Source organism: Hakea prostrata, chromosome 2 (genome assembly GCF_041222555.1).
Source record: "Hakea prostrata isolate BN-2017 chromosome 2, UWA_Hpros_2, whole genome shotgun sequence".
In the NCBI taxonomy this organism is placed as follows: domain Eukaryota; kingdom Viridiplantae; phylum Streptophyta; class Magnoliopsida; order Proteales; family Proteaceae; genus Hakea; species Hakea prostrata.
Window position 1 is genome coordinate 25,164,236 of NC_142601.1, and position 16,278 is coordinate 25,180,513.

At 37.3% G+C, this 16,278-nt stretch overlaps 1 protein-coding gene across 2 annotated transcripts in view; it reads left to right on the forward strand.

Moving 5' to 3' along the window:
• LOC149024142 (1,4-alpha-glucan-branching enzyme 2-2, chloroplastic/amyloplastic-like) overlaps positions 1-16,278 on the forward strand; it is a 103,939-nt gene that overhangs the window by 44,126 nt on the left and 43,535 nt on the right. For both annotated transcript variants that reach the window (XM_089144468.1, XM_089144469.1), the window contains exons 7-13: positions 1,763-1,843; positions 3,298-3,414; positions 3,582-3,665; positions 8,445-8,566; positions 8,854-8,973; positions 10,836-10,965; positions 11,079-11,189. In XM_089144468.1, the coding sequence (XP_089000594.1) occupies positions 1,763-1,843; positions 3,298-3,414; positions 3,582-3,665; positions 8,445-8,566; positions 8,854-8,973; positions 10,836-10,965; positions 11,079-11,189 (765 nt within the window). The remainder of the gene's footprint in view (positions 1-1,762; positions 1,844-3,297; positions 3,415-3,581; positions 3,666-8,444; positions 8,567-8,853; positions 8,974-10,835; positions 10,966-11,078; positions 11,190-16,278) is intronic.

Sequence of the window (16,278 nt, forward strand, 5' to 3'; positions counted from 1 at the left end):
GGATTGGAAGGTGAGGGATTCTAAGGGAGCCGCAGGGTTGGGTAGGGATTGGGGAAGGTCTACAATAGAGGGGAAGGGTGGGGGAGAATTGTGGGTAGGTTAGGACAGGGCGAAGAAGGTCCGAAAGGGGCCAGGTTTGATGATCATTTGCTTAGAGATGAATATTGGCCATAGCACCTGTAGAAGATTGTTGAAACTGAAGAAGATGAGCTCTCAAACTGGTGTAGCCCTCCTAAAAGCCACGACTTTAACTGTCTCCAAACTCTCAATTTGTTATTTGATTCAACTTGTCAATTACAGAGTAAGGAGTCTTTGGAAACAAAATAAAAAACAAACTAGGAACCTGATTGAATTCAAACTGACTTTCTAATCTAATTAGGACTCTGACCTGACTATCAGCCTCTCATAGACAGGGGCGGAGCCAGGATTGAACATGGAGGGGGGCCGAATATATGTGGGCCAATGTGGGACCCATTATAGGTTCCATCCCAGAATATCTTATTATATTATAATGTAGAGTCTACATTAAAAATTAGGTAAATTAATAGAAAATTCGTGAGTGTAAGAGAGAGAAATGAAAAATTTGAGAAAGAGAGAGTGAATACCAGATGCGGAGAAGATTTAGGAAAATTCCAAAGTTTGCTAACTACTTCAATATTTTGTGAGACGTGTGAAGAAAAAAAAGATAAAAAATAGAAGTAAAAGAGGAAATCCATGAGAGAATAAATAGAAATGAAAATAGGAGAGAATATATAAGGAGAAATTCATGGATCGTGAGTTAGTTTTTAAGTAGAATTTAACCTTTTATTGCTTAAAACTAGGGATTTATCATTAGATAGAGATTATGAATGACATTTGTACCCATCATCTTTATGTTAAATTTTTATTTTTAATTTTTAGAGGGGGCCAAATAGTGGTATTTCACATTTAAAGATAGAGAAATAAAAAAAAAAAACAAGCATATTTCCAATTTCAAAAAATCCGGGGGGGGGGCCATGGCCCCCTCCGGTCCCAACGTGGCTCCGCCACTGCACATAGACAAGGACTCTATAGAGAGACCCAATTAGGATTCTAAGAGTAGATTTGGAGTCCTAGTAAAAAGTAGATACAAACTAGGGGATCCCAACTTAGGAATCACACCTAGACAAGGACTCTGCAATAACTCACAAAATACTAATCTGAATGGGGAAAAAAAAAGTAGATCTAGACTCAGGACACCACGAAATTGGCAAAATTACCAAAATAACCCTTGTCGAAATAGGGTCCTAGGGTTTGGGGAAACAACCCTAGGCCCTATGAAACTCCTGGAAGAAATTTGCATCACAGCAATTTAGCATGGTTTCAGTTATTAGTATTTATGCATACAAAGTGAGAGTTAAATTTGACACTAATAAATGAAATGGTGCAGCATATCATCTGAGTTAAACATTGATATTATTATCCATGACTGTGTGGGTGGTTTTAACAGTGACGTACTCTGTTTATTGCAATGAACCATCATATTCAAAGGTTAGTGATGATCTGTATATCTGATCTCACACCTTACGTTGCAGAGATTGCACGGCACCTTTTCATGATCTTTGTCCAATTAGCTAATAACATTTTCAGCAAATGTTTGCAGTACTCTCTTACATCTTCAACTTGTTGTCTTTTTATTCATGTTGAGTTGTGGAGCTTCGTCTATTAGACGGCCAATTATAATTCAATAGAATGATAATCACTGGTTTTCACAGCATGATGTCCAATTGTAACCTGTTTTCAGAATGAATTTGGAGTCTGGGAGATCTTTTTGCCAAATAATGCGGATGGTTCACCACCAATTCCTCATGGCTCTAGAGTAAAGGTAATGGTTTACCGATGTCTAAAAGAATTGGCTTCTGGTTTGTGTATATCCTTTCTAAATTTTAGATCTTTAATATCTGTTCTTTATTGATCATTGAATTCATTCTTTTTAATTGTTCTATAATCTATATATAAATTGTTTAGTAGCCAGTTTTATCACTTAGTAAACTTGATTGGTGGTATGCATGCATGATGCATCTGACTTATGGTAATCACTTAAAAGTTCTCATCGTTTGATAGTTACATAAATTTAGTAGAAGAAGAAAAGTCAGTTTAACCCTGATAGAACTTCACTATTTACTGATCTTGTTTACCTATTTCGACCCCCCCACCTCTAAATATTGTTGCTTCAAACATAGAGCAGTTGCTTGATTCAGTTGCAAATTATTACATAAACTCAATCTGTTTTGTTGTTACTGTAATGCTGTAAGCTTAGTTATGTACTGATATCATTGTTATATTAGAAACAATAGGTATATGATAAAGATATCTATTAGGGTTCCTGGGTCTCTAAGCCGCCATCCAAAACCTTGTCACCTAGGCACCCTAATAACTGTTACTGTATCATAATTTTGTTTCCATGGGCAAACTGAGCACATTTTCTTATGTAATAGCATTATTTAAGCCGATTATCAGTTTCTAGTACACCCAGGTAGCTTCAGTGCTTTAGCCATGTGTACCGTAATTACTCTGTCTACATCTTTTCAGTATTTATCGTCTGTGTGTGCATACTTATCCAGTGGGGGTTGTTGCTCAATAATTAGAAATGCTGAAATTGCTGCTACTCATTGGTCTTTGTATTCCAGAATAGTGGTGGACAGGAGCTGGATTTTTGTAACTAAGGCCATGATTAACCATCACTTTTGTAATGCCTGCATCCTGACAATATATAACTGATCCTAATGAATTTGAATTTAAGCGGCGGACTGAATTACCGTTGGTGGATGTGTAACACTGTTGAGATGTTCAGGAGAGATATTTCCGCGAATTACTTGTGTGCAGGGTATGTTAGTAATTATTTATGAGATTATACTTATATTTAAGTTTAAAGAGGGTGGGATCTTTTTTTTTCCTGTTGGTTTTTTCATTCCCCCCCCCCCCCCCGCACAACTATTGTCTCTTCCTACTGCTGTTTGTATATTGTCTGATTTAATGACCTTGTATCATGCACCATATCGCTATGAAATTCCTTGCTTCCTTTTGCATATATCTGCCAGAAAACATGTAATTCTTAGGAATTATGTAATGTTAGAACTTCTGGCCCCTTGATGCATTTGTCATGCTCCTGTGAAGGTATCTGTGGAATCTTGTTTAGGACATGTCCTTGATTTAAAAAATGTCTATATCTGTATATTCGAGCCCATCCAATCTTAGCATCATGCTAGTTACTGACAACTGGGATTTCAACAGATTTTGCTTCCTGCATTAATCCTTTTGTAATCTTTATGATGGTAGATTCGTATGGATACACCTTCTGGAATCAAAGACTCAATTCCTGCTTGGATTAAGTTCTCTGTACAAGCACCAGGTGAAATTCCGTACAATGGCATATATTATGATCCTCCAGAAGAGGTATATTCTTGTACTCTGTACTTCCATCACTCTTCAGGAAAAATGGAAATCATCTGAAATGTTATGTTAAATTATTTTATAAGTGACCCCCTTTTATTTGCTGGTCTTTCCCTCTTGTCTTCTGTTTCCTTATTTTCATATTGAGGCTTACTTTCAGATTTTGACAGGAAAAGTATGTCTTTAAGCATTCCCAACCGAAGAGACCTAAATCACTTCGGATATATGAGTCACATGTTGGAATGAGCAGCATGGTGAGTCTTTTTCCTCATTGAACATTTCTTTTTCCTTTTAAACTTTTTATAGGTGAATAAAAAATTATTACCAAAGAAGAGAATAATCAATATACAAAAATGCAAAGCTTAGCCTTCACAAAGAAGGAGAGGCTTGGGTTAGAAAATAGATAGTAAGGCCCAAAGGTATAGAATAAATCTCCTGTGGGGGACTCAACATTGCATCCTGGAGACCCAGGATCTTGAATTTAACTTCAAAGATAAGTTCCAAATCTTCTGAAGGGATCTAGACTTGGAGGTCCACCTTCCATATTCCTTGTAAATTAATCATCTTTCTTTGTTTACTCACTTCACTACCTTCTGGACTTATTGGAACTTATGCAGTATGATAGTAGTAAAATGATGATCTTAACTTGTCATTAAGTGCCAACGGATTCTTTTCTCTCTCTCTTTTTTATTTTTTATTTTTTATTTACAAATGAAAAGAAATAAAAATAGAATAGACAAAAGGAGAGAATTACCAAGTGGAGAAAGGAGAATAATTAATAAAACAAACTCAACTAATACAAAGAGGGATAGGAAGAGGCATGGGATTGCAAAAGGTAAGTTGGAAGGCTCTAAGTTTTACAGTATACTTATGAAATGATATAGGATAAAACATGAAGACATGGAGGCCAAAACACTTTTGACGTGGACATTGTTAAGACACTTATTTTACCTGTGTGAATGATATACTAGAATATCTGTTGGGACCTAAGATCAGGTCATGTGAAGATTCTTTTTTTAGAATGATTATGTGGGGGTGGTTAGGAATTATTTAGTTTTTACTTTCGATATAGGCTTAGTTTCTATTTTAGTGTTGAGAGAACCAGTTTTTGTTTATTAGCAAAGTTGGTTTCTGTAAGAGCCTCACCAACAATTTTATGAAGTTAATGAATTTGCATTGCTTTGCCAGTACTATTCTGTTGTCCATGTTTCAGTAATAAGGGGGAATAGGGTCTTCCGTGAGATCCATACACCAAGAGTTGAAGAACCTTGCTGAGAGATCTAAAACACCTTCTTCTCCACACTTAATATACTCTTTAACACTTTATTTTCTTCTTCTCTTGTTGATTGACCTTTCCTGGAGCTTGAGATCTGTTGCAACTACTGAAGAAGACACAATTGAAGACTATTGCCAACCCTTCAGGACTTTCAGTTAGGTATCGGATGGGTTCTTGAAATTCTTTGAGAATCTTGACCTTTCTCTTGCCTTCTCCTTTTCTTTCTTCTCTAATGCTGCGCAAGAGCAAGAAAGGGCAAGAAAGAAGGAAGGGAGATGGGGAGGCCCTGGAAGGGGGGTTGCGGCTGCAAGGGAGGAGCGGAGCGGCTGCTGCCTAAAAGGAGAAGAGGCGTGGGGGAGGGTTGCGCAGGGTAGGGATAGGGGGCTAGGGTTCACTTGCTATTGGGAGTGGCTGGAACACTCTTGAACTGCTGTAAAATTTCTCACAAGATGCTGCAGGAGATAGAAGAAGAGGGATGAATTTTGATTGCTCTCAGCCATGGGGATCCTCCTTGGAACCCACAACAGTTTCCTTCAGTGCTTTGCTTTATTAATCCAGTCTAGTCTTTACATGATGGGTGACTCATTTATAGCCAATTATAGAGAAGGAAAGACACTTTGATTCAAACTGCTTGTCTATGAAACTTGGACTCAAATTGGTAATCCAATTTGGATAGGAAATCCCTTAACAACTACCAACTAATAACAACTTACTAACTCACCAACAACCAAAAAAAGGTGGGTCTCTTAAGGACGACAAAAATCAACAAATAAAATAATAATTATCTAGAGGGAAAGTAATTTCCAACTAGGACTCCCGCTTGGACTAAGATTCTTGAATAACTTGACTACTAGGACTCCAAACAACAAAATAAAAGTAGATAAAGATTATCCAAAGTACTTGGAGTCAATAGATCACTAATTTTCTCGAATTAGGGGTGGATAATGACACAAACACCCTCCAAAAGTCAACTGGAAATTGCTGAAAAGTTGTTGGAAAATCGCCGAACCGGAAAAATATCGGCAAAAATCAAAAGCTGCCGGTGATAAGTTCTACCACAGCAGGTGCTGTTGGATGCCCGAAGAGAGGAAGAGAGCCATGGTTCGAAGCTTTCTCCTTCACCCTCTCCAACTTCGACAATAGAAACGCCTCACAGGTCACAACCCTCACTGCTGCAACTCTGCAAAACCTCTCTGCAAAACAGAAAATGGAGTCCTTTGAAGCTCGATCTGATCTTTGCAGTATCTTTCAAAATCGTTTCTTTATGTCGGTTGCTTGTCAGATCTGACCTCTGCAAAATCTCTCTGCAGAATAGAAAATGGAGGAGATGATTTTATGGAGGTTCCACCGCCAAAAGTTGCCGAAATGTCGCCAAAATGTCACCCTGCCGGTGGTGTTGCCAGCCACCGACATGCAATTTTTGGCCGACATTTTGAACCTTGGTTACATTATTCCAAATATTGGCTGTAGGGTCTCTGGGGCTCGCCCGATGGTGAACTCTAGGGGTTGGGGCTCTACTTCCACTGTTTTTTCTCATCATGTAGGCCCTAAGCTCATTCCTGAATTCTTGGTTACTTTGCTCCTCTTTCTTCATATATTGTGCTAAGGACCCTCGCTTTGAATTGAGCACAAACATCTGGCCAGCTGGCCCTGAAGCTCCTCCATGATAGCCTCAAGTTCTCTTGTTCTTCTCTTCATTCTACTCCTGACCATTCTCTGGGAGGAGAACAGCTCTGTTAGCACATTGATAAGATCTCAATTCTTTCGGTTGCAAATCATTCCTCTTCGACTTGTTTGTTCAAATACAGTGGAAGCAATCAACTGTGGGTAATGGGGAATTACAAGGAACAACTGAAATGGGTTCTTTTTGGATTAACATCAACAAAAAATAATATGAACTTCATTGAATAAGAATGGCAGGAATAACATGAGTTAAATGGAATTGGACTCCTACTAGCATTAACAACAAAGGACCAGACGTGAACTACATCAGACACCCTCACCTTCACTGCTGCCATTACAAAAACTTGAATGCCCAACGGCTTCCCCTTACCCTATGAGCACAGCTCGTTCCCTTTCCCTCACAAAATTCTTCGCCCATCTCACTCCCTCCCTCCCCATAAAATAACCCCCATACACATTCCTAACTAACAACTTTCCACATTGGCCTGTGGAATGCCAGCATTTGAGTGGCTGCTCGCCAATCAGTCCTCGCCACTTGTCCCTTTAACTGATTCTGTCCCCTCATGGCTGTTTGGTTTTGATCCCCATTAGCCCCTCTATTCCTATGGTGTACACCCTCACATTAGTGTGTTAAAAGAGCGTCAGATAGTGGTTATGTGCCCACCTTGCCTCCTTGGTAATTGTGCTAGAGATATTCTGGATCAGGTTCCTCGTTCATACAGTGTATGTGTTGTTAATGGTATTTTTTTAGTGAATGACAAAATAGAGGAGATCTGCTCCAAGTTAGAGTTAATGAGATGAACCTTGGAATCAAAAGGTAGGGCAATGTATGGTGTACAACTCTAGTTACATTATGATGAATAATGAGGTGGTGAAATTGACAAGAAATGATAAAGTGATTAACTGATTATTATGGAATTTGGCTTCAATAATAAATAAAAAAGGTGACATAGATGCTGGTTCATATACAATTAGTACGATTAGTGAAGTGGAGGGGTGAGTCTAGAATGTTGTGTGATATATGAATTCTTTTAAAACTAAAAGGAAAATTTTATAGGACACCTATATAAGTGGCTGTGATATGTGCTGCAGAATGTTGGGCACTTAAGAAGCATAGTGTTTATAAATGAAATGTAGTTGAGATGAGGATATTAAAATGGGATTGTTGGCAAAATTAGGAACAATAAACTTATGAATGATCAATGGTAGAGCTAATTTGGTAGTAGCTCCAATTAATGGTTATGTATGAGAAAGTGAGGTGGCATGGCGATGTTTAATGGAAACCTTTGGATGCTTCAGTCTGGAATGATTTGGTTCAAATTGAAGGAACTCAAATACCCAGGGCAGGCCTAAAAGACCCTTGGAGACTTAGGGAGGATAGGCATGCATACCACAGACCTGTTATCAAGTATGACCTCAAATAGAACTGAACAGAGTGCAAGAATAAATGTAGCTGACCTCATTTAGTTGGGATAAGGTTTATTTGTTGTTGTTGTAGTTTCATATGTAATGATGAACATGCGTATTTTCAATTTATTTCTGTAAGTACAGCATACCCATTCTTCAATGTTGAACCTCTTCTCAATTTCCCCCACAATGTTGAGCTAAATGGAGATAGGAAATGGCAAAGATGCCTTTATAATCTACTTACCAGAAAGATCCCTTTGTAACCTGACTTCTATCATCCAATAAGTGAATGGTAAATAACTTGTAGTGATTAGGTTAATGTGATGCAGGTGGAGAAAAATGTAAATAGAAAAATATTTTGTTCTTGTCAACCTTTCTGCATACTATTACCTCATTCAATGAACAGACACCTGTTTTATGATTAAAGACAGCCCATTTTGCATTCTCAGGAAGATTCTTTGTGGTTTTAACTTCTAACCAAGATGTATCATTTTAGTCTTATGTTACTTTCTTTTTGTAATATCCTTGGATGTATCATTTTAATCTTGTTTTACTTTCTTTTCGTAATATCCTTGTATGTATCATTTTAGTCTTGTTTTTTTTACTTTCTCTTCATAATATCCTTGTCTTCTCTTCACTCTTCACTACCATCAATTTTGATACGCAGGAGCCTATGATCAACACATATGCCAATTTTAGAGATGATGTACTTCCTCGCATTAAAAGGCTTGGATACAATGCGGTTCAGATTATGGCCATTCAAGAGCATTCATATTATGCTAGCTTTGGGTATTGTTTCTTAATATGCTTTGTGTTTGGGGATATAATTCCACCCTCTCCAACCCCATCTCCCCCAAATAAAATATACAAAAAAAATCCCACCCCAGCATGTAATCAAGGTTCACACTCTTTTCTGGCCTCATTTTGTATTTCACATACCTTTGTATTCTGTGGGTTTACTTCTTTCTGGTTGTATTTTTTGACCAAGTGGTGGCTGCTTACTAACTTTTATCTAGTGCCTGAATGACTGGCAATTTTCCTTGTCTGTAGATTCTTATATGCTATATGTGCTGTAGGTACCACGTCACCAACTTTTTTGCCCCTAGTAGCCGTTTTGGAACTCCAGATGATCTCAAGTCTTTGATAGACAAAGCTCATGAGCTTGGTCTGCTTGTTCTTATGGACATTGTTCACAGGTGAATCAGATTTCATGGCTATAAAATGTATTTTCCTTCTAGCTTACTTATCAAGCATTGTCCTCCCTGCCCCCAAACCGCCCCAAAAAAAAAGTGAAAATGGAAAAGAAACGGTGCTTGTTCTTCCTGTTATATTACAAGTTTTATTGATTGGAGAGGGAATGAATACTGTTGACAGTCTACTAATATAAAACACCTGTCTTATCCACGAGCACCAGAACAAATGTAAGACACAGGGGAGACTGCAGCAAACTTAGACTTCCATCATAGATGATATTCCTATCCTAAGCACCAACAGAATGTTTTGTAGAACTTGGAAGAGTTGACCAGGTTACAAATGGTTCGGAATAGGTGATTGCCCAGAATGTTCTTCCTTAAATGATGAAGAAACTCTGGAGGAAACCTTAGAAGAAGAAACAAAGAAAGGCCAAAAATCTTATCAGGGATAGATACTGTAAATTGAAACATGAAACAGAATGCTTGATCTGTCTTGGAGCTTCACAGAACTTGCAAAGTCTCTAGTCCCAACAGCTTTATCTATACCTGAAAGAAAAAAAAAATGAAAAATAACTGTAATCAACGACTCGAAGTCCTTCAATAGCCTAGGGATTCCTATTTTACTTAAAATAAGAGTTCCTATTTTATCTCAACAATTTCCTATTGAGAATTAGAGCCAGATGTGGAATTCTTCCCCGTATTATACAAAGCTTAATGTCCTGATGTTGAACGATTGGGAGATAATTTAAGCAATTATCAGTTTATAGCATGGTATTGCATTTTCCTTTGGAAGGCCATTTTAGTGAGACCAGAGTTTTCATGACAATGTAATTTAGGTGGTTGGAAAACTATATTTTTCTATAAAGCAAAATGTTAGAATTTGAAGAAATAATTGCTCAGAAGGTTATTTTCATTCATAGGCCCCAATGGGGTATTTATAGTTACAATCTGAGTAAATCCTACTCTGAGTAGGATAAGGAAATACAAAGCAAATAGAATAGAAGCATAATTAAAAGAGGAGTCTACTCCAATTAGGAAACCTTAATCATACTTCCAACACAAAACTGGCTTTTGGTCCATCAAAATTTCTTGTCTGGAAAATTATATTTTCCATGATAATCTTCTTTTTCTATGTTGTATTAAGATAATTATATGAGAAAATTATGTATCGACCCCCTGGATTTGCAATCAATATCTACTATCCCTGTAAAAAATCAATTGCAAACACACCCCTACTGTTAAGGATTTGGGTTAAGTGATGATGTCATCACCAAACAAATATTTAGAATACCAAGCTTACCCTTCATAAAGTGTTAGTAAGGGTAATTAGGTCATTTCAGACAATAAGTAGGTTGGTTAATAAGGGTAGTTAGCTCATTTTAACTAATATTAAGATGGGTAAGTAGTGGTATTGTGGTCTTTTAAATTCAGACTTAATGGTGTTCACTTTTAAGGGTGCATTTGTAATTGATTTTTTCCTGGGGTAGTAGATGTAATTAATTGCAAACCTGGGTGTTCTACATGTAAGTTGCTCTAGTTATGTAAATTTATTATTGCCATCATACATATAGTTATATACTTCCGCGTAGAGTACCCTTGCCTTGGCACCCCTATGAGTCTTGACACTGTTGAGTCCCCTAGTTGCCATGGCAACTCTATTGGCCAATGACCTATTGTTTTATGTACAGGACTGATTTTCCTATATAATACCTGGTTTCTCTGCTTCTTGTTTCCTTCATCTGGATCCCCCATCCAGCTTGGTTTATATATTGAAAAAAATGGCAAAATCACAGACCCATCTAGTTAGCATTCATTGTGAATTGTTTACCTACTGTTTATGACTTCAAAATATGCATTTTATTCAGCCATGCATCAAACAATGTGCTGGATGGCTTAAACATGTTTGATGGGACCGATAGTCATTACTTCCACTCTGGCGCACGAGGTTACCATTGGATGTGGGATTCTCGTCTTTTCAACTATGGTCACTGGGAAGTATGTAGTCTTGTGCTTTTCTCACCATAATTTTTTTTGACAAATGTTGCTTCTTCTAGTTTTGATGTGTATCAATGTAATAGACTAAATTGTTTGTCCCATATCATGTTCAGGTGCTGAGGTATCTTCTTTCAAATGCAAGATGGTGGTTAGAAGAATACAAATTTGACGGTTTCAGATTTGATGGTGTGACCTCTATGATGTACACTCATCATGGACTGCAGGTAAAAGGAAATTAACTTCTTTCGCTAAGCCGGTGGCTTTTGGTTGTGTGGAGGACTGTCACACATTTATGGATATCTCTTGACATCAAATGCTAGTGCTGTTGGCCCGTTGCGTGAATGCCCTTCCCCCTCCCCCTCTTTCTCCCACTAATCTGGGCATTGTCATTTATTTTTCTTGGTGATGGGTACGAATGTTCTGTTATGAAATTCCTTCCAAATGTTATCCCTGCCCCACGCATTCTGATTCATATTGTTATCAGCTTAGTAACTTTGGATCATTATTATTGTTTTGTATACTTGACTACACTTTTATCAGGTCATGTTTTATTTTTTTATTAGAAATGCATTGATGAGATCAAAAGTCTGAATCATCATCTCAAATTTTGGTAGACATGGGCAGATCATAGTGAGAGAGGCTAGTCATGCGAGGCTTGAATTTTTGTATTTACGTGGTTTGAGCTAATCTCACTCTTCCAGTGTAGTGAAAAAGTATGATTAAAAAACTTTAAGAAGTATAAAAAATGTAGTTCTTTAGATGAGTTTTACCTTGAGAAGAGATGAATGATGAGTGAGGGAGTCCTTAGATGGAGTATATCCACCGAAATAGAAGACCAAAGCCAAGATTCAATTCGGAGCTTTTCTATGCTATTTGTACTGACAAATAAGGTTTGAACGGAATATTATCCCTTCAATATAAATTGCAGACTGAAGCAATCTTAAATATCTTGGAAAGCAGATTTTGTGTCCTATCTAAATACTGAAGTCTTGAAAATTATAATCATTTGACCTGTAAACTGTTACAGATTAACCTACTTAGATGCTTTATTGCTAAGGAGCATAATAAACATAGGTTCTTATTTATTTTTCTGATGAATATCTTGAACTGGTATGATTCTATAATTCCGTTTGTTCATAAATAGAACTATATAATTTTTAGTATGCTATTTATGCCAAATAAAATGGGTGTACTAAAGAACAATAGAACACCTTGCAGTTGCACAGTAGCCAAGGCACTTCGGACAATGCCTTGCCACCTTGATAACTATGAGTGGGATGGGTGTGCTGTTGTGGGTGTTGAGTTTTACTTTCATAGATGCTCTTTGTTGAAGTATATACACTTGGGCTATTTACTGTTCACGACACTATTCACGCGAACAGTAAAAAATTTGTTTTTACTGTTCACGATACTGTTCACGTGAACAGTAAAATCTGTGTTACTGTTCACGTGAACAGTATATGCTAATGATGCTACTCTACTTTCTATTTCTAATGTTGGAGTCTTGCTACATAAGTTTTGGGAGTTTTTAGAAAGCATAGTTTCTATTTTGGTAGTAGTTTCTATTTTCAGAATTTTCTATTTCAGGAGCTAGGAAGTTACTAAAGTTGTAATTTTTTGTTTCCTTTTTCTAGAGGACAATTACTTGTCTCTCAAGTTGTATTAGATTCATTAGAAGCTATAAATAAAAGGGCTTTGTGATTCTAGACTCTTAAGCAAGAATCACAAGCCTCTTCTACTAGTTCTTCATCTCTCTCTTCTTCTTATTCTCTCTTTTCTTTGTTCAAGTTTAGCTGCTGTTTTGATTATTTAATGCTTGTTTTCTAACATGGCATCAGAGCAAGTTTAATCAACTTAGGGACTGTTTTCTCTCTCTTGGCTGCCTAGTTTTTTTCCTTTTTCTTATCTAGGGCAGCCCCAACCTTCGCTGCAGTAATTGTGCATGGCTGTCCTTCTTCTTTAACTTTTGAAGCACCAAGTATTTATGTATTAATACTACAAAAAGGCCCTAAGCTTTCTGGGGATATGTCTACCTATTTGATTCAACTGAGGCTGCTACTACCCTTTTTTTGTGTGCAAATCTGAAGTTCAATTTGCACTATACTGATGTCTTGGGATTCCTATTGATTCTTGCAAAGATATGCCCATAATTCGGATTGCAAGACCTAAGTATTGTCTTCCATTGTTTGTGCTATAAGTTTAGTTGCAAGTCGTATACTAGTACCCCTGTTTCATTGAATTTCTCTCTTCTGAAAAATTCTGCTGCTACCTTCTTGCTTTACTACTTCTTCCGTTGTTTATTTTAGAATCAAGTTTAGCCTTCTTTTTATCTAATACTTCCACAAAGACCTAGAGGACTATTTTTCCTTCATATCGAGATCTGTTAGAGTTTCAAATCTAGCTGAAGTTTGCTGCTATGGTCCGAGATCTGATATTATCTGCTCTGCAGCAAATTGTTATTGCACTTCTTCCGAGTGGATTGCTACAACGACTACTGCAATTTTGAGATTCCAAGTTGGTTCAATATATTTTCTTTCCTGATCTAATTTGCTCCTGCCTAAGGGTTAGCGGTGGTCCATAATTCCCCTTGGTGCCATAGTTGTCACGGCGACGAGGCGATGCAAAGCGGTTTAGGCTAATTGAGGCGATGAGTCGACGAGGCGCTTTTGAGGCGGTTGAGGCGTTTTAAGTGAAGTTTTTAGTGTACATCTCATTCACTCTAAATCTATCATATCTTATATAATAAAAAAACTAATATCAGACTACCTCAAGTCATCCAACATACTACAAACCACACATAATAGGTCCTAAATAAAAAGTCGCAAGAAGAAAGGAAGAGAAGAAGTTGCTTGTCACTGGCCACTGCTTGCCGGAGTGTCGCTGCGGGAATGGAAGAGAAGAAGAGAGAAAGAGATTAGGGATTAGAGTGAGATTGAGAGTGTGAGACTTGAGTTAAGAACTTATTCTCTTTCAATTTTGTTTGTTTTTATTTTAACATTTGATCACATGTAGCGTCATTATACATATGCATATAGGTTCAAACAATAGATACTTTACAATCGGAATCTAATAAGCATTTCAATATATGCCTTCGATTAGGCATCTCTCGTGATTTAAAAAAGAAAGAAAAAAAGCGGACGCCTTATTGCCTAAAAATAAGGTGACGCCAATTTGAGGCGCTCCGAAGGAGCCCAGACGCCGAGGCGACGATTAAGCGACGCCTAGGCGACGCCTTGACAACTATGCTTGGTGCACAAGACTTTGTCCCGTGAGACGATTTTCTGCTGCTTGATCAACTTTATTGGTGAATAATACACTGCTCTGTGGTTGCTACTTTTCCTTCTTGGGTTTCTTTTGTGTTCATACTTTAAGATGCTTGTCATTGGTCATCATTAATTGTCCACGTGGAATGCTACACGTGAGGGGGAGAATGGTACCTTATTCTATATCTACTTAAGATGTGCTGATGGATATTATTTGTGAAGATCATTGTTCTCAACTTATGGCATTCTACAACAATATCATTACCTATCTTTACGTATATTGTTCTTTGCCTAACTACTTGGTCCGTAGTAACCCATACTACCTTACCTACTTGGTCCGCAGTAACCTATACTGTCTTTTAACTCACCTACTTGGTCCGCAGTAACCCATATTATCTTTTACCTTACCTACTTGATCCGCAGTAACCCATACTGTATTTTACCTACCTACTTGGTCCATAGTAACCCATACTACCTTACCTACTTGGTCCGCAGTAACCCATACTGTCTTTTACCTTACTTAATTGGTCCGCAGTAACCCATACTGTCTTTTACCTTACCTACTTGGTTCGTAGTAACCAATATTGTCTTTTACCTTACCTACTTGGTTCACAGTAACTCATACTGTCCTTTACCTACCTATTTGGTCCGTAGTATCCCATACTTCCTTACCAACTTGGTCCACAGTAATCCATATTGTCTTTTACCTACCCATACTTTACCTGTTACTTGCCTTCTTGTGAAGCATTTATATGGACATTGGAGTTGCAATTTTGAAGATTTAGCGTGGATATTTCTCCCTACTACCGGCAATATGTGGATAATACATTTTGCCTACCTACTACTTGCGTTCTTGTGAAGCATTTATATGAACTTTGGAGTTACAATTTTGAAGATTTAGTGTGGATAATTCTCCTTACTACCGGCATTATATTGATAGTGTCTTTGATCCTGCTATACTTATGGACTTCGTTCGTCTTCAACATCATCGATTGTTCTCAATATTGGATGGTTCTATTGACACGAAGAATTAAAGTTATTTTTTTTTAAGTTGGTGTTGATTATCTCCTAAGTGAAGTTTTCTCAGTGTTTATCAACATCTGCCATTGCTACACGATTCAAGATTGGTGCTACTTTTCAAGTTTATTCTTATTGTGCAAGCTGAAGTTTTCTTTGTGTACACTCCAGCTTGAAGGGGAGTGTTGAAGTATATACACTTGGGCTATTTACAGTTCACGACACTATTCACGTGAACAGTAAAAAATCTGTTTTTACTGTTCACGATACTGTTCACGTGAACAGTAAAATCTGTGTTACTGTTCACGTGAACAGTATATGCTAATGATGCTACTCTACTTTCTATTTCTAATGTTGGAGTCTTGCTACATAAGTTTTGGGAGTTTTTAGAAAGCATAGTTTCTATTTTCAGAATTTTCTATTTTAGGAGCTAGGAAGTTACTAAAGTTGTAATTTTTTGTTTCCTTTTTCTAGAGGACAATTACTTGTCTCTCAAGTTGTATTAGATTCATTAGAAGCTATAAATAAAAGGGCTCTGTGATTCTAGACTCTTAAGCAAGAATCACGAGCCTCTTCTACTAGTTCTTCATCTCTCTTCTCTTCTTCTTATTCTCTCTTTTCTTTGTTCAAGTTCAGCTGCTGTTTTGATTATTTAATGCTTGTTTTCTAACACTCTTTATATGGTACATGGCACGTTGTCTCTTGTGCCAAATCAATTTACCGTGAGGTAACCAGAGATAAAATCAGAAAAAATGGGTTTGTTATAGAGAGAACCACACTTCAAAAGTAAAAGTGCAGCAATGGATTAAGTGTTGTGAGACTAGCTTAAAAGCATCCCAACAAAAAGGCATGCGTTTGGATGACACATCTAAAGATATCAAATAATTGCTACTGAAGTTGCAATCCTTAGCAGCAGCCCATAAGATGAACTGAATTTAGCTGGATCTAGCTACACCTAATCCAGATTAGATATTCCAGATTAGATTGAAAATCTGGTTTGGTTCAACATTTTAAGAAGTCAAAATGTGGCTAG